We start from the raw sequence: 23854 nt of genomic DNA on the forward strand, positions 1-23854 counted from the left end.
CCATCTACGTGGAGCCTACCAAGGTACAGAGGGCAAGTCTTCTGGTCTAAAGGGGCTAGGCAAGACTGGCATCATTTTGTAGCTTGGTAATGAATTTGACTCTAGAGGAGGATGGCACTGTGAAGGTGAGGCCAAGGGAAGAGGAAATTGGAGACTAGTCAGAAGTCTGTTATCCCTTATATTCTAGTTTACAGATGTATTGTTTCAGTTGGCCTGCATAGTACTTGAAAATGTATAGCTCCTTCTAGCTCCTACCATTTCCTGTTGTCTTAGATTTGGTCCACTTCTATTGTTTACCTGCCTGGCTGGCCTCTGTGGGTATGTGAGGTTGCTATTCTTGTTCTAGGGAATAGAGACCCACCCTTTAAGGATTTTAGGCAGAAGACTGGCATGCAAGTTAGAAGGAAAATTCCTAGCAGTGTAGAAGATGGATTGGCAGGGGATGAGGACCTGGGGGATCAGTTAAGAGGTTATTGCAGCTAGCCAAGTCTGACTGGCCTAAAGCAGAGAAGCACTGGGAATGGAGAGTATTTTGAAGATCAGTTAACTAGGTAACTGACTAAACATAGGGGTGAGGGAATAGGAGAATAGAGTAGCTTTCTGACTTAGTAACTACTGAATAGAGCAACAGAAGCAAATATTTGAAAAAGCAAATAAAATAGGTTGATGAGAAGTTATTAGGAAGAGGTCTGACAAATTCTACCTGCTTGGAATTTGGAAGCCAGTTTTTAAGTGTGATCTGCATCTGAACCACTAGGGGAATGAAAATGCAGATTCTCAGGCTTTACCCCCTAGGCCTAGTTGCTCAAAATCTCAAATTTTAAAACCTTGTAACAGCCATGCCTGAGTGCAAGACCTAAATGCTTCCATGAACCCAAGACCACCCTCTACTCCCCACAAGTTTGGGCCTTTTTAGAAACTTCTTTCTCTTTTTAACTTAGATGGCTTTTTACTACTCAGTCTTAGATTTGTAGCATTAGCAACATTAACTATTTATAAATTAAATAGGATTTGTGTATGTGTGTGTGTGTGTGGTTGGTTCAGGACCTAATTACGGTCTATGAAATGAAAGGTTTTAAATGTCAAACAAGGCATTTAGTTATTTACTTAGTAAGTTGGAATTGAGCCTGTATAGATAAGTTAGAGTTTCTACATTCTGAATTAACATTTGAAATTGTTCCAAATGGGTTCCACTGCAATGTAGAATGATTAGTGGTTTCATAAATTGAAGTTGTTTTAAAATAATTATATGAAAAGTAATTCAAGATTTTATTCTCAATGTTTTTGTTTGCTTTAGTGTGCTATAAATTGAAAACATTTTAAGAGAAAGTATTTTATAAGAAAAAATTTTGCTTGAAGTAGAAAAATCTAGAATTTTCTCTTTAAAGATTTTATTTATTTATTCATGAGAGATACAGAGAGGCAGAGACACAGGCAGAGGGAAAAGCAGGCTCCATGCAGGGAGCCTGATGTGGGACTCGATCCCAGTACTCCGGGATCACACCCTGAGCTGAAGGCAGATGCTCAACCACTGAGCCACCCAGGCGTCCCAAAATATCTAGAATTTTGACATAAAGAACACTGAATGATGAGGTTACTGATATAGCAGCTTTTCTAAAGAGTAATTAAAACCATGTAGCTTTTTTCAACCAACATCCCCCATTTGGACCACAAAACAAAATTATTTGCATAATTACTTTCTCAATCCTCCCAAGTTTGGTACATACTAGTATTGTAGATGCATAGACAGAAACTAATCATTACATTCAATGGATGCCTTAAGGCAGGGGTCTTCAAAACTGGGCCAAGGATAGTTTTACATTTTTTAAACAGTAGAAAAAAATAAGGGGATCTTATCCAGGATAGTTTCAACATTCCTCTGCACTTTTCTTATTCCCACACTGAGTTGTGTTGCCCTTATCAAAAGGGCTATTTTTATCTGAAGTGTGGGTTTCTTACGGAGTCTGAGTTGACCATTATCTTTTTATTTTGGTTAAAAAAAATGGAGAGAGGGGTGCTCTGAGAGAGAGTAGTAATTCTTAATGTGTGAAAATTATATGAAATTTGGAATTTATTGCTCCTAGAGTTTTATTGGAACATAGCCACACCCATTCATTTGTGTATTGTCTGGCTGTTTCCCATTGCAATGGGGACTTGGGTTATTGAGACAGACTGTATGGCCCGCAAAGCCAAAAATATTTACTATCTGGTCCTTCACAGAAAGTTTCCTGACCCCTGCCTTAGGCCATTAGGGCTTAAGTCTCACAAAGGACTGGTTGAGAAAGTTTTCAACTATTGAGAGAATTTAAAAAACTGTCTGAATTATTTTGATGGTTTATTCAGAAAATTTAATTTTCAATATAATACCGATTTGTTTTTCAGATTATGCCTTCCCATACATTATATTAGTATTATCTTTGGTTACTCTGGCTGTGTACATGTCGGCTTCTGAAATAGAGGTAGGAAATCTTTTTTCCTTTGTTAAAGGTGTGTGTTTGTTTTTAATAAATTTAGCAATTGAGTAGGAGAATCTACCTATGATATGATAAGGTACGACTGATTGTTTTAGTAATCCTTAGCTAATTGATGGCACTCAGTAGCTTTTAGCATGTTAGTTAAGTTTATAAAATGTTGTATTTGCTAGGGAAATTAGTGCAGTAGCAGGCTTAAGTACCTAGTATGTTGGAGAAAAAAAACAATCTTTTCACATAATTTACTCACATAGAAAATGTTTAATTATTGAAATGTTGAACGTTACTACTTTGAAGGAAACATGAACCGCTTTATGGTATATAGAACTAATTTTACACTTTATTTTACAATGGCAACACTGACAGTCATCAGTATTAAATACATTTTATACCCTTCTATATTTTGTTCCCAATTTTATTTTCTTGATTATGGATGTTTACTTTTGCATTCTAATATTTCGGTGACTTGGAAATAATATTATAGTCATACTAGTTTTGATACTTTTCCTGTTTCAAGATCTCCATTTTGTCTATCTTAGTATTTTATTGAAGGCCACTGTTAGAAAGAACTCTGAGTTATACCTTTAACTTGAAAGGAATAAAAAAATGTTGCTTGCTAATCTAGGCACAGCCTTCAGCTGCATACTGCAGTTGATAAAGACGTGTGCTTTCTCATTCTTTCATAAAAAAGTTCAGCCCAAAGAAGGAAGTTGTCACCTATTTTGGAGTCATTGCTGTTGCTCCTTTTTCTGTTGCATTAGTGAAAGAGTGAAAGGGAATGACTTTCAGGTAGAATAGTAGTAGAGGAACCAAGCGAATGTTTTTGTGGTGATTCAGATCTTTTCATTTGTATACTATCTCCATTTCTCCTGTGTAATCTTTAGTCAACAATACAATATGTTCAAAGAAGATAAGCAGATTCATTTTGTCACCTTTGTCCATTCCAAGGAAAAACTTGAGGGAGGGAATGATTGGATAGTTCAATAAAATGAAGTTCTTGAATTTTTATTACCTATAACTACTATGGATAGTTAAATTAGCCTGAAACTTAGATCTTTGCTCCAGGAATCTCTTCCATATGAAATGTTCGTGTACTTCAATTAGCACTCTATAAAGAATCGGAATAGGGACCTGAATCAGGAAATTTAGTTCTGGTGAGTTGATGAGTTATTTAATAAGAGAGAGTTAGTAACCTCCTGCAAATTACATTTTAGTGTGTTTATTAGCACCTTTATTTTTATTTTTTTTTTAAAGATTTTATTTATTCATTCATGAGAGAGAGGAAGAGACACAGGCAGAGGGAGAAGCAGGCTCCATACAGGGAGCCCGATGTGAGACTCGACCCCGGGACTCCAGAATCACACCCTGGGCTGAAGGCAGGCGCTAAACTGCTGACCCACCCAGGGATTCCCTGTTAGCACCTTTAAATACTACTTTTGTAATAACTTGAAGTCTCCTATTTCTACATATTACAGAGCTGTTTAAAAATTAAAAGGAAATGTCATTTCTGCTCCCTTCTAATTATCCAGGCAGCAGACCCCAAGGATACTAGAAACTAAGGAAGTTGAGTTTATGTACCTCCTACTTCCCACCTATAAGACTCAGCTGCGGTGGATCAGGGCAGGAAGGAGGCCCATCATGTAGAGTTCCCTTCTAGTTCATATCTCAGAAGAAACTATAGTGTTTCCAAGGTTGAATGGTGTTTTGGACTAGAATTTAGAGACATGGCCTCCTGTTTTGGTGCTGCTGCTGAGTGCCTATATGGTTGTTGAAAGCCTCAGTTTCCCCATCTGTAAAATGTAATGAGTGATTTCTTAGGTCCTTTTTAGGTCAAACATGGTGTGATGCTGAGGTTATTGCGTGGAAACAGTACATTTTATTTTCATTGAAGTATTAACCTAGAGTGTTATATTAGCTTTAGGTGTACAATATAATCATTCAACAATTCTATACATTATTCAGTGCTCATCATGATATGTGTCCTCTTAATCCCCTAATCCCCTTTATTTCACCCACCTCCCCTCTGGTAACCACCAGTTCTCTGTATTTGAGTCTTTTTTCTTTTCTTTTTTTTTTTTTTTTTGTTGTTGTTGTTGTTGTTGATGATGTTGTTTTTGTCTCATTTTATCCCTTGTCTCTTAAATTCCACATGGGTGAAATCATATGGTATTTATCTTTCTCTGACTGACTTCACTTAGCATTGTACCCCTAGGTCCATCCATGTTGTTGCAAATGGCAAGATCTCATCCTTTTTTATGGCTAAGTAGTATTCCATTGTTTATATGTACCATACCTTTATCCATTCATCTGTCCATGGACACTTGGGTTCCTTCCATATCTTGGCTATGTAAATAATACTTCAATAAACATGGGGAGTGCATTTATTTATCTTTTCAGATTAATTTTTTTGAGGAACCTCCATGCTGTTTTCCACCATGGCTGCACCATTTGGCATTCCCAGTGCACGAAGGTCATTTTTTCCCACATCTTTGGCAACATGTGTTTCTTGTGTTCTTGATTTTAGCCACTCTGACAGACATAAGATGACATCTCATTGTGCTTTTGATTTGCATTTCCCTGGTGATTAGTGATGTTGACCATCTTTTCCTGTGTTTCTTGGCCATCTCTATGTCTTTGGGACAATTGTCCAGGTCCTCTGCCCATTTTTAATCAGATTGTTTCTTGCGTGTTGAGTTGTAGAAGTTATAGGATACATACCCATATTAACGTCTTATCAGATGTATCACTTGCAGATATTTTCTCTGCTTCATTAGATTGCCTTTTTTGTTGATGGTTTCCTTCCCTACGTAACAGCTTTTTATTTTGGTGTAGTCTCAGTACTTTGTTTTTGCTTCTGTTTCCCTTGCCTGAGGAGACAGATCTAGCCACTGTCCAATTACTGCCTATTTTGTTCTAGGAATTTTATGGTTTCTGGTATCACATTTAGGTCTTAGTCCATTTTGAGTTTGTCTTTGTGTCTGGGGTAAGAAAATGGTCCAGTTTTGTTCTTTCGCATGTAGGTGTGCAATTTTCACAGCACTATTTATTGAAGAGACTCTCTTTCCTCGTTTTATTTACTCTTGCCTCCCTTGTCCTAGATTAATTTACTATATATGCTGGGGTTTATCTCAGCGCTTTCTGTTCTGTTCCATTGATTCATGTGTCTCTTTCTGTGCTAGTACCATACTGTTTTGATTATTACAGCTTTATAGAGTATCTTGAAATCTGGGATTGTCATTAAATCCAGCTTTGTTTTTCTTCCTCAGTATTGCTTTGGCTCTTTAGGGTTTTTTTTTGTGATTCCCAAGAAAATGCTGATTATTTGTTCTAGTTCTATAAAAAATGTTGCTATTTTGATAGGGATTGCATTAAATCATGGAATTTCCATTTGTGTCACCTACAGTTTCTTTCATCAGTGTTTTATTATTTTCAGAGTACAGGTCTTTCACTTCCTTAAGTTTATTCCTAGAGGTTTTATTATTTTTGTACAATGTAAGTGGGATTTTAAAAATCTTTCTCATTCTGCTACTTTGTTATTAGTGTATAGAAATTCAACAGATTTCTGTTCATTAATTTTGTATCCTGCAACTTCATTGAATTCATTTATCAGTTTTAGTAGTTTTTTGGTGGAGTCTAGGGTTTTCTATATATAGTATCATGTTATCTGCAAATAGTAGAAGTTTTACTTCTTCCTTACCAATTCAGATGTCTTTCCCTTTTTTTTTTTTTTTTTTGGTTTTTCATTGCTGTGGCTAGAACTTCTAATATTCTGTTGAATAAAAGTGGTAAGAGTGGACCTCCTTGTCTTGTTCCTGATCTGAGAGGAAAAGCTTTTGATTTTTCACCATTTAGTAAGATGTTAGCTGTAGGGTTTTCATATGCGGCCCTTACTATGTTGACGTACCTTCCTTCTAGATCTACTTTGTTGAGAGGTTTTATCACAGATGGATGTGCTTTGTTAGGTGCCTTTAGTGCATCTGTTGAGATGGTGCTATGGTTTTTTTCTTTTCTCTCATCAGTGTGATTTATCATTTTGATTGATTTGCAAATATTGAACCACCATTACAACCTAGAATAAAACCCACTTGATTGTGGAGAATAATTTTTTTAGTGTATTATTCCATTTGGTTTACCAATATTTTGTTGGGAATTTTACATCTATGTTCATCAGAGATACTGGTCTATAGATTTCTTTTTTTGTAGTGTCTATCTGGTTTTGGTATCAGGGTGATGCTGGCCTCACAAAATAAATTTGGAGACTTTTCTTCCTTTTCCATTTTTTTTTTGAATAGTTTGAAAGAATGGATATTCTTTATTTATTTATTTTAAAAGATTTTACTTTTTATTTATTCATGAGAGACACAGATTGGGAGAGAGGGGCAGAGACACAAGCAGAGGGAGAAGGAGGCTCCATGCAGGGAGCCCGACGTGGGACTCAGTCCCCGGTCTCCAGGATCAGGCCCTGGGCTGAAGGTGGCGCTAAACCGCCAAGCTCCCCAGGCTGCCCAATTCTTTAAATGTTTGGTATAATTCACCTTTGATGCCATCTGGTCTTGGACTTTATTTTGTTACAAGTGTTCTTCCTGATTCACTTTGGAGAGGCTATATGCTTCTAGGAATGTATCCATTTCTTTAAGGTTGTCCAGTTTATTACCATATAGTTTTTCATTTCTTAAAGTCCTATATCTGTGGTGTCCGTTATTTCTCCTCCTTTTCTAGTTTTATTTGCAGCCTCTTTTTTCTTGATGAGTCTAGCTAAAGCTTTATCAATGTTGTTTATCTTCAAAGAGCCAGCTCCTGATCTGTTTTGTTTTTTTGTCTCTATTTACTTCTGCTCTCATCTTTATTATTTTGTTCCTTCTACTGGCTTTGGGCTTTTGTTCTTTTTCTAACTCCTTTAAGGGTAAGGCTAAGTTTGAGGTGTTTGTTTTTTGAGGTAGGTCTCTATTGCTATAATCTTCCCTCTTAGGACAGCTTTTGCTGCATCCCAAAGATACTGAACCGTTGTGGTTTTCATCTGTTTCATGTATTTTTTTATTTCCTTTGATGTCTTGGTTGACCCATTAATCATTTAGTAAAACATATTATTTAGCCTACATATATTTGTGTTCTTTCTAGACTTCTTGTAATTTCTAGTTTCATACCGTTGTGGTTGGAAAAAAGGCATGATTTAGTTTGTTGAGACTTTTTGTGCCCCAACATGTGATTCGTTCTGGAGAGGATCCCATGTACACTTAAAAAGAATATGTAATCCTGTTTTTGGATGGAATGTTCTCAATATATCTTTTAGGTCCATCTGGTCTGATATGTCATTCACAGCCATTGTTTCTTGTTGATTAACCTGGATAATGTATACACTGATGTAAGTGGAGTATATAAGTCCCCAACTATTATTGTATTACTGTCAGTCTCTTCCTGTCTGTTAATAGTTGCTTTATGTATTTAGGTACCCTCTTTTTGGGTGCATAGGTATTTATAATTTTTCTATCCTCTTTTTGGATTGTTCCCTTTTTAATTCAGTAATATCCTTTTTGTCCCTTGGTACCTACTATCTTTGTTTTAAAGTCTATTTTGTCAAATAATTTAAGTATTGCTAACCCAGCTTTCTTTTAACTTCTATTTGCATGATGTTTTTCAGTTCCTTCACTTTCAATCTTGCATGTATGTCTAGGTCTAAAGTAAGTCTAAAGCAGCACTTAGAGGTTTTTTTTTTTTTTCCTTTATCCACTCAGCACCCTATGTCCTTTGCAGCGTTTAGTCCATTTATACTGAGTAATTATTGATAGGTATGTACTTATTGCCATTCTGTTAACTTGTTTTACTATTGTTTTGTAGTTCTTTGCTCCTTCTCTTCCCTTGTGGTTTAATGGCTTTAGCATTACACTTGGATTCCTTTCTATTTATGTATGTATTATAGGTTTTGATTTGTGGTTACCATATTCATTTATAACTTCTAACGTATAGCAGTCTATATTAAGTTATGGGTCACTTTAGTTTGAACCCATCCTAAAAGCACTAAATTTTTACCCCCCCCCACCATGTTTTATGTATATGATGTCATACTTTACCTCCTTTTTTGAGTCCCTTGACTGATTTTTATAGATATTGATTTTACCGCTTTTGTGCTTTAATCTCTATACTGGTTTTATATGTGGTTTTATATCTTTTGTTATATGTTTATATTGTGACATTTTTTCCTTTCATAATCTTTATTACAGAGTTTTTTCCCACTCAAAGAATTCTCTTTAATGTTTTCTTGTAAGGCTGGTTTAGTGGTCATAAACTCCTTTAACTTTGTCACGGAAACCCTTTATTTCTCCTTCCATTCTGAATACAACAGACTATTCTTTTATAGGTTTTTTTTCTTTAAGCATTTTGAATATATCATGCCATTTCCTTTAGGCCTGCAGGGTTTTTGCTGAAAAATCACCTGATAGGTTTCTGGGGTTTCCTTTATGCATAATTCCATTCTTTTCTCTTGCTGCTTATAAAATCTCTATCACTACTTTGCCATTTTAATTTTTATGTGCCGTGGATTACTTTTATTAGGTGCTGTCAGTGCTCTTGCATCTGGAAGTCTGTTTTCTTCCATAGATTGGGGAAGTTTCAGCTTTTATTTCTTCAAATAAATTTTCTGCCCCTTTTCTCTCTCCTCCTGGGATCCCTATAATGTGAATATTATTATGCTTTATGGTGTCACTGAGTTCCCTTACCCTATTTTCATTTTTTATTATATTTTTTTGTTTGCTGTTCAGCTTGGCTGCTTTCTATTACATCAGTCTTCCAGATCACTGATCCTTTATTGATTTTTCTCTAGTGTAATTTTCATTTCAGTTATTGAGTTCCTCATCTCTGGTTCTATTTTATATATTGAAGGTTTCACTGAGATCCTCTGCTTATTTATGACCATTACTTTGAGTTTATCAGGCATGTTGCTTATCTGTGTTTCATTTGGCTCTTTTGCTGTGCTTTTATCCTGTTCTTTCATTTGGGACTTATTCTTCTGTCTCCTTGTCTCTGTTAGAAAAGTCAGCTACATCTCCTGATCTTGAAGTAGTGGCATTTGAGGAAAAGGTGCTGTGGTGCAATGTCCTCCGTTCCCCAGAATCAGGTGCTTCATGGATGTCTCCTATGTGGGATACATGGACCCTGCTGTAGTGGCTATACTGTGTTGGCCTTCAGTCCAGTCAGCTGCAATGGCCTACTTCATCTGCTCAGGGCACACCAGGCAGGACTTGGTCCCTGTTCTGTGAAGGTGCCAGTCTGGGGCCACTGAAGGCCTGTAGTTGGGCAGATCGGCAGTCAGACCAGACTCCTGCCCCTATTCTGTTGGGGCTGCAGTTACAACAGTCTCCAGGGCACTACTCTCCCTTCCCTGTTCCCTAAGAGGTTTTTGCTTTTTGGTGGGGCTAGCAGATTCTGGTCCCCAAGCTGTTGCAACTACAGTGGCAGTGAGTAGTGGGATTCTTTCTCTGCACTTTCAGTTACAAGGTTTGGCTGTTGGGATTGCAGACACACTGGCGTATGTGATTGTCTTTCTGGGGCAAGAGCCACTTTGGAGTGGTGCCATCTCTCCTGGGGTTGTTTGCAGTGTGTTGGGGCAGGAGCCACTTTGGAGGGACACCTGCTGAGTGAATCTGCAAGAGAACGTGGGTTGGGCATGGTGCTAGCAAGTGAGGTGGAACATGTTCTTCTGGTCATGCAAGTAGGGGAGTGGGGAGAAACGGTTGCGCCGGCTCTTTTAGTCTTGGAGAGTTTCCTAAAGATCCCTGCCCCTCCCTTGCACATTATGAGATTAGTAAATCTCCTTCACATATACATCTGGTGCCTTTCAAACTGGTATTTCTGTGCTGTATCTCTGCTGGGTTGTTATGCTGGCTCTTTATTTAAATTCTAGTTAGTTAACCTATAGTGTAATATTATTTTCAGGAGTAGAATTTAGTGGTTCATTACTTACCTATTATATGCTGGCTCTTTAATGGCAGGGACTACTGAGTTTGTTACCTTCCAGCTCTCCTGGAGCTAAGTGCCACTGATGGTAAAAATGCTTAAAGTAAGGCCCACGGTTTTCAAAGCCTGCTGTTATGGGGACTCATTTTCCTAGTGCTGGCTCCCTGGGCCTAGGGTTACTGGTGGGGGTTCTGATCCTTTGGCTTCTTTTGGTGTCCCTCCTGTGTGTGGTTAGGCTCTCCCAGGGCTTTGTTCCTAACCATGTCCCACCCTTCTTACCCTTTTTGATGTGGCCTCCTCTCTACAATTAACTATGGAAGGTCTGCTGCCAGTCTTTGAGTCATTTTCAGAGTTGCACTGTGTCTGTTATCTCAGTGTGTATCCATAGACGAGGTGAGCTCAGGATCTTCCTATTCTGCCAATTTCCCAACAAATAATACATTTAAATTACAGTGCAACAAATTATCTAGCTTATTCAGCCTGATAATGTGTATTTGTTTTCTTCCTTTAAAAAATTATACAGAACTGCTATGATCTTCTGGTGAGAAAGAAAAGACTTATTGTTCTCTTCAGCCACTGGTTACTTCATGCCTATGGAATAATATCCATTTCCAGAGTGGATAAACTCGAGCAAGATTTGCCGCTTTTGGCTTTGGTACCCACTCCAGCTCTTTTTTACTTGTTCACTGCGAAATTTACTGAGCCTTCACGGATACTCTCTGAAGGAGCCAATGGACACTGAATGTAAAATGCCAAAAAACCTAAAAAGTGTTCTTAGTAAAAAAACATAAAATGCATTAATACTCTTCTGTTGTGTATGGAAGATTGTTTGTTTTCCGTTTTTGACTTAACAGACTTTCTGGATAGACTTGGAAAATACAAAATGCTGTAGTCTATGACATAGTATAATACACTTACACACTTTAGCACACCAGGACACTACAAGCATGTTAGGAAGTACTTGCTTCCTGCAACAATTTAGTTATCCTTTAGAACAAAATCGTGTTCCTCTATACCTAGACAAGTATAATCTGAAATCCTTAGCATCGGTCTAATTTGCATGCCTCTTGTGTTTCAATTTGTTTTTCAAGTATAAGGAATAAGAAGGACAAACATACCTGTGGGTCTGGTAGCAAACATGAAAGGGAAGTATGTTGTTTGTTATTTATTTTTACCAGTACAGTATTTTGATTATAAAAATAGAGTATAATTTATATAACAGGTTTTCTGTTTATAGGTAGTTTGGTTGAAGACCTCTTCTGATTATGGATTCTGTTAAGAAAAACAATAAAATGCTTAACTACAAAAAAAAATCCCAGGTGTTCTGACATTTAATTGTGGAAATAATTCAGACTAAAAAGAGGAATATTTCTTTCCCAAGTGAATAAATACATGGATTCACACATTCCCTTCCTCTTTGGTCTCCTTTTTGAAGGATATATACACGGTGCAATAATATTTTATTGATCCTAAAATTTTTCACATTGTGACGTCTCTGAATTAGGATGCATCTTACAATTGATGCCTTAACAGAATACAGAATATATAGAACATACACTTTTCCTGTGGTTATTGATAGGTGTACTGTGTATTTTATGCTCTAAAGCCTTTAAGAGATTCATGTGGAACCATGGAAGCAAAATAAGGGTTTTTTTTTTTGTTTTTTTTTTAACATTTATCCAACCATGTATATCCATTTGTATTTAGAAGGTTATTTACTGATTCTGCTATTGGGTGGGGATTATGCAATTTTGTTAAGACATCCATAGATCATTGCAAAACATGAAGAAAGTGTACTCACTTGTTCTGTAGTTTTGTTTGTGCCCTTTGAATTCACAGCAGTTATAGCCTTGAAGTTATTTTGTTAGTTTTTTTACATTCACCCACTGGGGGATGGACTTTTTTGATAGGAATGTGTTTCTTCTTTTCTGTAGGAATAAAAACATAAAAATGCTGTGTATCTCACTCAAGTTTGGATGGTTATTAGTGTGCATTAAAATTCTAAATTTCCCAAAGGATCCTCAACTGGACAATTGTATAATCTGAGACTTGGTTGTGGGAAGGGACTGTAGAGAACCATATATCTGATTACCAACACCATCTGTCCCTCTACATTTGGAGCCATTTTAACAATTATCTTCTCTGATCTCCTAGCAGAGACATATGTATGCAAAAGGAAAAATCATGCAAGTAATTATTAAAATTCCTCAAATGCAAAGATTTCAGGAATACTTAGATATCTGCATTATTAATTTGTTTTAAGAACAAGACCAGAACAATTCATAGCAACTGTGGTTGCTAATGTTACTAAATAATATGCTAAAATATGGTCATTAAAAAAATAAATCACCCTTGTCCCAGTTCAGCTTTGTTCAGTTTTGACTTGTAAGGCATTAGGGACTCTCACTGCTACAGTGCATGGTAATTATTTTGCTAACAAGTGCTAGATAGGTCATTTAAAGGTCAAATATTTTGATTAATTTGGGTCAGTTGATAAATTTAATTACATTGTTATGTATTTGTCTAAAACTGTTGGTTTGCAAGATTTGGCTGCACGTTGGATCCCACTGGAGAGAGGTCTAAAAACATGCCCCACCCACAGAGACTCAGAACTGGTCTAAGGGTGCAGGCTTAGCGGGAGGATTTTTAAAACCTCTTCTAGGTGATGCTAATGCTTGAGAAATAGGGTCTAAATTCTTCCTAGTTCAGGTTTTAGTTTTTTCAAGACATTTTGACATTTTTTTGGCAAATGATTTTTAAAAATTATTTCTTAAATTTTGATTCTGCTTTAATAATGTTTCTTTTCCAGAATTAAATGATCAAAATATAACCAACAGTGTATACAAATTTGATACTTCTTCTAAAATATCCTTTGACTTAAACAGTCTTCTGTAGCACATATATCAAGTGAAAATGCTTGGTTAATATACAAATTATTTATCCATAACCTAAGTTACAATACATGGTATAAAACTCGGGGACTTCTAGAATTTTAAGATAAAATTATTTTTAATACTTCTTAAAAAGTAATCTGTACTCAGTTACTGTTTTATTTAGGACTACACACTAAGAATTGTTTGCTTTTTTTTTTTTTTTTTTTTTTTTTTGCAAGAAGGACTGTTAAGGCAAAAAGTAAAGATCTTGGTTTTCAAGATGAAGTCTGACATTTGAAGTTCTAAGAAACCTATCCTCCCCATGTGCCCGTCGGTACCCCCAGAAGATACCCACTCAGCAGATAGCCATGCTATCGCTGTCCTTGGCCAGGGCATGTCTACTGCCCTTTCAAGGAAGACCTCTAGTCCCAACACTTAAAAATGTTTAGAGGTGCCTCTCTTTACCTTCTCATAGCCACTCACTAAAAGGAATCCTTTGTATTTGAATCAGCTCTTTGTTCTCACAATGTATGCACTTCGAGGCTCAGGGACTGGGTTTTATTCAACTTAGAACCTGCAGTATGTACTGTGGTGCCAGGCTCAAAAGTTGCTCCACGTGTTACTGAAGCTAGCCCACGTTCCTTGTCAGAGGCCCTGAGCTGTATGGCTGCAGTGACAGAGTATGTCCAGAAGAGGACAGGAGAGGGCTGTTGAGCTCAAGAGATCAAAGGCTTCTCTGGAAGTGCCCTCACCCAGAGAACTTTCAACGGGGAAAATCCAAAAGCTAGATTACAGGTGGCTCAGAGCTGGTCAAGTAATCCAAGGAGCCAGCCAAGGTTGACAGGAGAATGCTAGATTTCAAGAGATCTGATGGCGTGCCTCATTTGGCTCTGATGCTCTATAACATAACTATCCATATTTTACAAGCAGGGAAACTGGGGAGTAGAAGTTCAATAACATAAGCAGCAGTGCCAAGATCTGAGCCCAGGTCCACCTACCTTCAAACCCTACACAGTGCCCATGCTCCAGGAGCAGAAATAGTGGAGTGAGGGAAGCCAGAAACCTTCCTTGTGATCTCAGCTCCATTTCTCAGTCCTCCAGAGAGGCCTCTCCCCTTTTCCTTAACTAGGTCAAGTCTCTTTTCTGTTAGGTTCTCTCATAGTTCTATGTTCCACCCGTAGAATCCCTATGACAAGGAATTTTACATAGCTTTGTGTAGTAACCAATTCTCCCACTATACCAGGGCTGGCATAATGACAGCCTGAGGACTTCTCTGACCTACAGACTCTGCAAATGGCCCAGAATTCATAACATCATCAATGACCACTAACTTCCCTACTTTTTGAGCCCTCTAACTTTGGAAGCACCAAAGCCAAAGACACGTACTAATGGATCACAGAGGGAGTCCTGCTCCTGGTTAGCTGCCCACAACCTCCCATCAGAGCATACCTGAGGCCTTTCCTTTCACAGTAAACCTTTCCCATCCCCCTCCCTGCAGAAGCGAGTGATGGTGACGCTCCTGTCCTTGCCATACCAAGCTGTATGCCTCGGCTTGTTTGCACTTAGCTGGTCTTTATTTCCATACTGCAATTTTCTACTTTCCATATAGTTATCAATAAGACAGTCCTCAAAGTATGTGAAAAAAGGGGGATGTGGTGGGCCTAGCTTTTCAAGATCATCTATTTAAATCTGTTCCAACATCAAATTCCATCAGGAGCAGCCCGGGTGGCTCGGCGGTTTAGTGCCGCCTTCAGTCCAGGGCCTGGTCCTGGAGACCCGGGATCGAGTCCCACATCAGGCTCCCTGCATGGAGCCTGCCTCTTCCTCTGCCTCTCCTCTCTTTCTCTCTCTCTCTCTCTCTCTCTCTCTCTCTCTCTCTCATTCTGTGTCTATGAATAAATAAAATCTTAAAAAAAATTCCATCAGGTTTCAGACAAAAATGGAAGACTCGCTCATGTGGAAAATAGCGCAATTGACAGTTTGAGTTGACAGTTGCTGGGGATGGCCTGACTTACCAAAGACAATTCTGCAGTCACCAGGGCTGTCCAGGGACCGACTATGCACTTACACATAATAAGTGTCACCAGGCTTGAGCAGGACCACAAAAACAGCTTTTTGGCTGATTAAGCTTACTCACAAAAGTCTTCACTAGTCATGAAAACATTACTTCTTTTGTCAAGCAGTGCTCTCAGAACATTGCTTTGACCAAATACTGGAATGTTTTCAGTCCTAACACTTTCAATTTCATTTTACATTCTACAACTCACCTTTAAAATTGATTATCTAGTGGTGACATTCTTTACAATGAAAATTTAATAACCCTGCTAGGTTATATTATTTTCATTTATCACTCTGTCTCTCCTCTACACTTCATTCTCCCTTCCTTCTCAGCCCTTTCTACCTCCATCATCCCGTCTTCCCCAGGGATTCCTGGTTAGCTGCCCACAGTCTGGGACCTCTGGGCTGTATCTGTGCAAGAATTGATGTCCTCTTCCCACTACAGCCAAAATCTGGATGGAATTCTGTGGCCCTCATGTCTAACATGACATTTAAGTAAAAATTGAGGATGAAGTTGATAACCCTCTGAAGAAACTGGACCGCTCATGAGGCAATCATTTCATAAAGGATGTGTTATATTACAGAAGCCCCAGAAGGCATCACTATCACTAGATTTTCAGAGAAGGCAATAGTACCTGGGGTTTTGTTGGTTGATTGGTTTAGAAGAGTGAGCATGTGCATGTGAGCAGTGGGGGTGTAGAGAGGGGAAAGGGAGAGTCCCAAGGAGGCTCCATGCCCAGTGTGGAGCTCCACAACCTGGAGACCACGACCTGAGCTGAAATCAAGAGTCTGATGCCCAACCGACTGAGCCACCCGGGAGTCCTAATAGTTACTGTTTTTAGTACTAAACTAAGCTCAAGAAGAAAAGGTAAAATTATGTTCCAAATCTTCTTTTAAGAAGATGAGGAAGTGCATAAAAGGCTTTAAAAAGACTTCTTTGGAAAATGTGCAAAATAACAGTTTCAAAAAAACCACAAAGAAATTAAGATTTGGTTATTTAGGAAACTCATGTTGTTGGAAGGGAGAGTTGTCCAACACTGCTGCATTACCACATTCAACCCCACAAATGAGAATTAGTGTTTAGGTGAATGCAACATTAATTGGGGATGGATTATTGGAGATGACAAAGTTATTTGGTTAGCTTTTTTAAAAATGCTTTTTTGATATTACTGGTTACAGTAAAATAACAAGAGGTTCTTTGTTACTCAAAGCTTTTGAGATGTTACTTACTAAGGAGGTCCACTTTCAATTCCTGTTCCATAAGAGAACGCAGCTCTTCAAGATTCCCTTGTAGCCAAATGCTGATACGTTCAATATTTTCATCTCTTTCGTTTAGCTTCTCTGTTAGGTTTTTTATTTCTTGCAAAGTCTCACCACCACTGTTTACCAATTCCTTTAAAAAAATAAAATTTTGGAGTGTGTGAATATAAATTCCAACCAGAAAAATAAAAACATTCTGAGTGAATCATGTCCAAGACAAAAATATATATGCAAAGTTGGCATTACTCATGCAAAATAAGTATACATAGCACATTCACAAAGTTCTATAGAAGATCTCAGAAAAGTAGATTAGCAAATGAGACAATTTAATGGAATCCTCACTGCACTCTTATAACTGGGTAGGATGGTGGTGGTGGTGATGGTGGCATAAAAGCCAGCTCACCTTCAGAGCAGCCCAGAATTGCAGAGCATATTCAGCATGGCTTACAGTTTAAGAGAAAGAACTCTGGAACCATGCTGGATCTGAATTTTCAATCCCCATATTCATTAACTGTTTGGTCTTGGGCAAAGTTATTTAAACTCTGAGCCTCGGTAGCTTCATCTGAAAAATGTTAAACAGGCTAAGCAAGGATCCTGGGTGTACTTTAAATACTTAGAAAGTGGGCAAGCCAGGATTTCAACCCCAGCCTACCAACCAGCCTTTATAGCAGAGAGAGGTGGAGAGGCAGCAGGGCTGGTAAAACCTGGAGGACAGATGGACTTCAAACCTGACAACTTTGTCCTACAATAGTTCGTGTTCAATTTGTATTTGCAGGGGGAGGGAGTCATTCCCTTTAACCAAATTGGTAAAGTAGGAAGACAATTTCCCAAAGAATTAAGATTTCATAGTGACATTTGGCACCCCTAAAAATAAGACAACAGCCCCAAATGGAGTCACATATGCTAGGCCTCACATTACCAAACTGAGAATTAATTTAACTACAGTTTTGGCTTTCTTGGAAATGGAATCTTACACCAGCCAATCAGGAATCACCTAAATAGCACATTAGGTAATCTGCCTAATGGGCCCCTGCCATCCCCTACAGGATGCAATAACCTGCAATAACCAATCTGCTTTTTTTGCTTATTAGTATAGCTTCTCTGTTCCTGCTCCCTTCTGCCTATAAAAGTCTTCTATTTTGTATAGCTCTTCAGAGCACCTTTTCACCTGCTAGCTTGGTTGCTGCTGGATTCATGAATCATTGAATAAAGTCAGTAAAATATTTAAAAAATCAATCAGTTGAATTTTTTTTTTAACAACACAAAGCATACATTTTAAGATATGATCATAGTAGGACTGTCACTCTCCCTCAGTCCTGACCTCCTACCTTAAGCAGGCGCATGTGTACACACACACACACACACACAACTTATTAGGTAGGTGAATATTTTTTAGAAATATATTCATAGAGGCAGCACAAAAAAGCTTACCTTAACTGTAGTCTGAAATTCAGCCCACAAATCCAAATACTGTGCTACAATAAAGATTTTTAAAATGCAAAGGTTACAGAAATAATGTGAAAATTTTTATAAAAAAAAAACACTTTTTCAAAAATTATGTTTATCTAAACATTTCTACTTCCAAAATGACAGAATAACTGGATCAGACTTGCCCTCCCACTCTAAACAAGGAGAAAAAATATTAAATATATTGGTTATTATTTTTTAAGTAGGCTTCATGCCCCATATGGGGCTTGAACTCACACCCTGAGATCACGAGCCAGCCAGGCGCCCTGAACATATCTGTTTTAATATCCAGTTTGCAGACACTGGAGAATGCGCAGCACAGGACTGTGATACCTAAAAGAAGGGGGGCAAATGAGGCAAGCCTTATGATCACTCAGCTTTCTGCTGGGGACACTTTCCAGACCTAAGTGCAAGTAGAACAAGGCAGGCTGTACACAGATGAAAAAAATCTATACAAAGATTAGCAAATTGAATTCAGCAATATATAAAAACAATAATAGGTTTCGAACAAGCAGGTTTTCTCTGAGATTGGCTTAACATTCAAAAATGAATCAGTGCAATTTATCATCCTAACAGCATAAAGGAGAAACACCATGTGAGCACCCTGAGGTCACACAGGCACTGCACACCTTCATGACCAACAGCTCTAGGAAGTACCTTGGATGCCCAAGCCCAAGTGCCCCTGCTGGGCACCACTTTGTCACACATCATTACTGGGGAAATTAAGTACATCTGTGCAACTACATTAGGTGACAACACCTGCAATTTTGCATCTGGTTTCCTCCACATTTTGCCCCATGCACCTTTTCCTTTTGCTGGTTTTATTCCATATCCTTCACAGTCATGGACAATAACCATAAAAACTTGAGCCTACTGAATCCTAGCTAATCATTGAGCCTATAGTCTTGAGGGCCCCTAATACAACACGTAAAAGCTGCAAAATCTTGCTGAGAAAAACAAGTTCTAAATAAATGGAGCTACATACCATGTTCTTGGATTGGAAGACTTAATATTGTTAAGATGTCAATTCTCAAATTGATTTACAGATTCAACACAAACCCAGTTAAGACCCCAGCAGATGAGTGCAATTATAGATTAATAAGCTGATTCTAAAAATTAGATGAAAATCAAAAGAACTTATAATCAGCAAAATAATTCTGAGAGAGGAGCGCAAGTGTGGAGAAATTACATTACCTGATTTCCAGGCTAAATGTGAAATTACAGTAATCAGGACAGTGTGGTATATTAGTGTAAAATTAGAATAAGAAACATAAAATTGATTTTTGAAAAAGTCATTGGGATAGTACAATGCTAAAAATGGTACTAGAACAATTGGATATACGTAAGAGAAAACATGAAATTCAACTCTTACCTCATACTATTTGAAAATGTGACCTTGAATTGGAGATCTAGACATAAAAACTAAAAACTCAAAGAAAACATAGGAGAATATCTTTGAGAACATGGCTTAGGGAAAAAAAGTCCTTAGGACACACAAAGGACTTCCCTGAAAAAATGAAAGAGATAAAGCAGACTTTATCCACATGGAAAAGTTCTGCTTTTTTCAGGACAATATTAAGAAAATGAGAAGTCAAGCCTCATATTGAAAAAGGACTCATTTCCAGAATACACAGACTTTAACTCAATAACACAAACAACACAAAGTAATGAGCGAAAGATTTGGACAGAAATACGGCAGAGTATATTTTCTGGAGATGGCCCCACAATATATTCCATTCCACATGCTCTTCCCATAACGTGATGCTGACACCCCTCCCACTAGTGGTGGTGTATCTGTGTCCCCCTCCACCTTGTACCTGGGATGCTAGCTTTTGAATACAGCTGGCCAAGCAACTACATGGAGACTCTGGCTGACAGGTAACAGTGACACCAGACACAATGAATGAGCGGATTGTCTTCAGATGATTCCAGTTCCCAGCTGCTGAATTACCCTCAGCTGTCAAGTTGCCCCAGCTGATATCACGTGGAGCAGACATAAGTAGTCTCCACCAGAGTCTGACCAAATTACCAATTTAGGAGCAAAGCAAATGATCTATAATATTTGTTATGCCACAATACATAATTGGTTCAAGATACTTCACAAAGGATGGTATACAAGTGGCCAAGAAGCACATGAAAAAATACTCAACATCAGTCACCGGAGAAATGCAAATAAAAACCACAATGAAATCCCATTATGTTAACAATTTTAAGTGTTTTGACAATTTTATGTTTTTTATTTTTTAAAGATTTTATTTATTTATTCATGAGAGACGCAGAAAGAGAGACAGAGGCAGAGGGAGAAGCAGGCTCCCTTCAGGGAACTTGATGCAAGACTCGATTCCAGAACCCTGGAATCATGATCTGAGCCAAAGACAGACACTCAACAACTGAGCCACCCCCAGTGCTCCCTGTTTTGGCAATTTATTTTTTTATTTTTATTTATTTTTTTAAAGATTTTATTTATTTATTCGTGAGAGACACAGAGAGAAGGAGAGGCAGAGACACAGGCAGAGGGAGAAGCAGGCTCCATGCAGGGAGCCCGACGTGGGACTCAGTCCCCGGTTTCCAGGATCAGGCCCTGGGCTGAAGGCCACACTAAACTGCCGCGCCAGTGGGGCTGCCCCTGTTTTGGCAATTTTAAATGGTGTGAATGTGGAGTACCTCAGTGCCAGTGGGATGATGAATTTGCACAACTACTCTGGCAAACTATTTTGGCAGTTTCTTATAAAGTTAAACATACACTAACCATATACCCCAGCAATTCCACTCCTCAGTATTTACCCAAGAGAAATGAAAACAAATATTCACAAAAACACATGTAAGCAAATAGTAACCAAAAAAATGGAAACAATTCAAATGTCCTTCAAATAGTGAATAAACAAAATACGATATGTCTACATAATGGAATATTAATATACAGCTATAGAAAGGGGCAAAACAATAATACATACAACAGCATGAATGGATCTAAAAAAATTTGCTCAGTACAAGAAGCCAAATAGAAAAGTATGTGTATTATTCCATCATTCTATTTTTATCTAATCCTTAGTGACAGAAGCAGAGCAGGGGCACCTGGGTGACTCAGTCGGTTAAGCTCCCACTCTTGGTTTCAGCTCAGGCTATGATCTCAGGGTTGTGAGATCAAGCCCCACATTGGGCTCCATGCTCAGCATGGAGTCTGCTTGAGATTCTTTCTCCCTCTTCCTTCCTTCCCCTTGTCTCCTCCCCCTGCTCTTACACTCTCTCTGATAGACACATAGATAGATAGATAGATAGATAGATAGATAGATAGATAGATAGATAGATAGAAAGAAAGAAAAAGAGATAGAAAGAGAATGAATTCTAAAAAAGAAAGGAAGTGGGGGATCCCTGGGTGGCTCAGTGGTTGAGCATCTGCCTTTGGCCCAGGGCGTGATCCTGGAGTCCTGGGATCAAGTCCCACATTGGGTTCCCTGAGTGGGCCCTGCTTCTCCCTCTGCCTATGTCTCTGCCTCTCTCTCTCTCTCTCTCTCTCTCTCTCTCTATCTCTCTGTCTCTCATGAATAAATAAATAAAATCTTAAAGAAGAAAAAGAAAGGAAGCAGATCAATGGTTTCCAGGCAGTGGAGGTAGGGTAGGAAATCAACTAAAAAGGTACACAAGGGAAATTATTCAGGGAAAAAATGTTCTCTATCTTGCTTGAAGTGGCAGTGGTTACAGTGGTATGTACATTTATCAAAACTCATTGAACTTAAGATGGGTTCATTTTATCATATGGAAGTCAGTAAAATTTATTTAAACAAAAAAATATTTTTATATGTACAGATCACTCATGACACATTACTTACTCTGATGAGCTGTCAATTGACAAGACATGTCACCTGACGTGGACTTGAGATCTTCTTCTCTCTTTTTATATTGCTCTATCTTTTTCTTCATGTATGCAATATACTGGAAACAAAAAGCACGTGATTGCTTCAACCAGTTTAGTTGCCATAGATTAATTATGCATGCAGTCATTTGGCACACACTGACTGATTCTTCTCTGTACCACTGACTGCTCTCACTACAAGGCTAACAGTGGTGAGCAGGGCCCTTGTCAAGCTTACATTCTAGTGAAGGTGATAAAGGATCAAACTTCCCAGTAAATATGTAAGCACCCAATTAAACATGGCTTTCTGAATATAATATGCCACAAAAGAAATTAAAAGATATTCTGCCTAAATGCATTGTGCCCATACGCAAAAAAAAAAAAAAAAAAAAAAAACTGTTCTATATGCAAAACATGTGTGCAGAAAATGTGCCAAGGCAGCAATGCTTCCAGACTGGAGGAATTCGGCATAAGACCTCCAAGAGAGGATTCATCGAGTCTGGAGACCCCACAGAATTGTTCATCCTATTCAGATGTTTCACTGGGTTGGGTGATGGTGGTAGAAATGGTTTAAGTATTAAAGTCATTGCTTTCTGTTCTGACCACCCAATGTTCAGGAATGCTAAAGTCTTTGGGAACAATGAAAGCATGGGCTTTGATATAAACTTGGCACTGGCCCAGTTTCAAACTTGGCACTGGCCCAGTTTCAAGACAGAAACAGTCAGATACCAAAAATTACTGATAAAAATAAATCTTAGAAATTGCATCTAGGGGGCACCTAGGTGGCTTGGTTCAGGTCGTGATCCTGGGGTCCTGGGATCGAGTCCTGCATTGGGCTCCCTGCGTGGAGCCTGCTTCTCCTTCTGCCTATGTCTCTGCCTCTCTCTGTGTGTCTCTCATGAATAAATAAATAAAATCTTAAAAAAAAAAAAAAGAAATTGCGTCTAGTACCACAGGAGACATAGAACTGTCAATAAGTATGTTATAGGGTCTGCTCATGCAGCCTTGATCTTGTGTCAGTCTGTATGGCTTATTGGCTGGTTTTGAGGTAACCAGCATGAAAACTCCTATAAATAAGCCAAGTCCAAGTCATCTTTCCTGCCCCTCTTTGAATGTGGATCACTGTAGGTTTGCCTGGTTCAGCTGGTTTCCCATAACTCTCAAATGTGTACACATAATGAATTGTAATGTATCTACTCATTCACTCATTTCCTCAGCTAGATGATGAGCTTCCTAAGGACTGGGGGCAATGTCTTAGTCATCTGTGTATTCACTGCACCTTTCCCAAGCCTCAGGACTCAGTGGATGCTTAACATGCCTGCTGAGAGAAGGGATGTAATCAGCAGAACAGAGTAGTGAGGGAATAAGATAATAGCAGCATCATTCAGGACCTAGTAGATGGACAGAAATTAGAAAACAGAACTTTTAGAATTAGGTTTTCATATACCCATTTGCTTATCCATTACCAAAGTAGCAATAAAAATTCTAAGTATTTTAATACATAGTCTATATTATCTTGATAGGAAGACAAAACTGTGGAATATTTCCATGGATAGATGAAGTGCTTATTAAGACTGTTTCAAGGGCTAGAAGGATGAAGATGTATTACATGTGTGCCGGTTAGTGATGCTGGTACCTGAGCTCTGGAGCACATTTACCTTTTCAAAGTACATTAGCACTTCTTATGCCATTTTAATTCTACTGAAACACATGACATTGGTGGATAACCATTGCCATTTGACTTACAAAAAAGAGTACCTAGGCTGGTAAAAGGATTTTTCCCTTAGAGTCTTATTGCCGTGAGACTGTTTTTATTTTTCTAGCTATTAAAAATTATTTTAAAAATGTAGAGCCTTAGTTTCCTCATCTCTAAAAGGGACATAATATATTATCCACATTAAAGGTTACTGTAAGCATCAGAT

The 23854-nt window shown here is 38.2% G+C and overlaps 2 protein-coding genes across 8 annotated transcripts in view; one reads left to right on the top strand and one right to left on the bottom strand.

Moving 5' to 3' along the window:
* LOC112657790 (JNK1/MAPK8 associated membrane protein) overlaps nucleotides 1-12386 on the top strand; it is a 39268-nt gene extending 26882 nt beyond the window's left edge. For all 5 annotated transcript variants that reach the window (XM_025443934.3, XM_049113631.1, XM_025443935.3 and 2 more), the window contains 2 exons: nucleotides 2383-2459; nucleotides 10945-12386. In XM_025443934.3, the coding sequence (XP_025299719.1) occupies nucleotides 2383-2459; nucleotides 10945-11163 (296 nt within the window). In that variant the 3' untranslated portion in view covers nucleotides 11164-12386. The remainder of the gene's footprint in view (nucleotides 1-2382; nucleotides 2460-10944) is intronic.
* CCDC175 (coiled-coil domain containing 175) overlaps nucleotides 11547-23854 on the bottom strand; it is a 73902-nt gene continuing 61594 nt past the window's right edge. The window contains exons 17-21 of one of the 3 annotated variants that reach the window (XM_035719771.2): nucleotides 21910-22012; nucleotides 18044-18087; nucleotides 16583-16745; nucleotides 12223-12349; nucleotides 11547-11693 (exon numbers count right to left, since the gene is read on the bottom strand). In XM_035719771.2, the coding sequence (XP_035575664.1) occupies nucleotides 12264-12349; nucleotides 16583-16745; nucleotides 18044-18087; nucleotides 21910-22012 (396 nt within the window). In that variant the 3' untranslated portion in view covers nucleotides 11547-11693; nucleotides 12223-12263. Of the gene's footprint in view, nucleotides 11694-12222; nucleotides 12350-16582; nucleotides 16746-18043; nucleotides 18088-21909; nucleotides 22013-23215; nucleotides 23324-23854 lie in introns of those variants that run through there. The other 2 variants (XM_049113630.1, XM_049113629.1) reach the window with 2 other exon arrangements.

The sequence above is a fragment of the Canis lupus genome, chromosome 8, assembly GCF_003254725.2.
Source record: "Canis lupus dingo isolate Sandy chromosome 8, ASM325472v2, whole genome shotgun sequence".
Taxonomy (NCBI): Eukaryota; Metazoa; Chordata; class Mammalia; order Carnivora; family Canidae; genus Canis; species Canis lupus.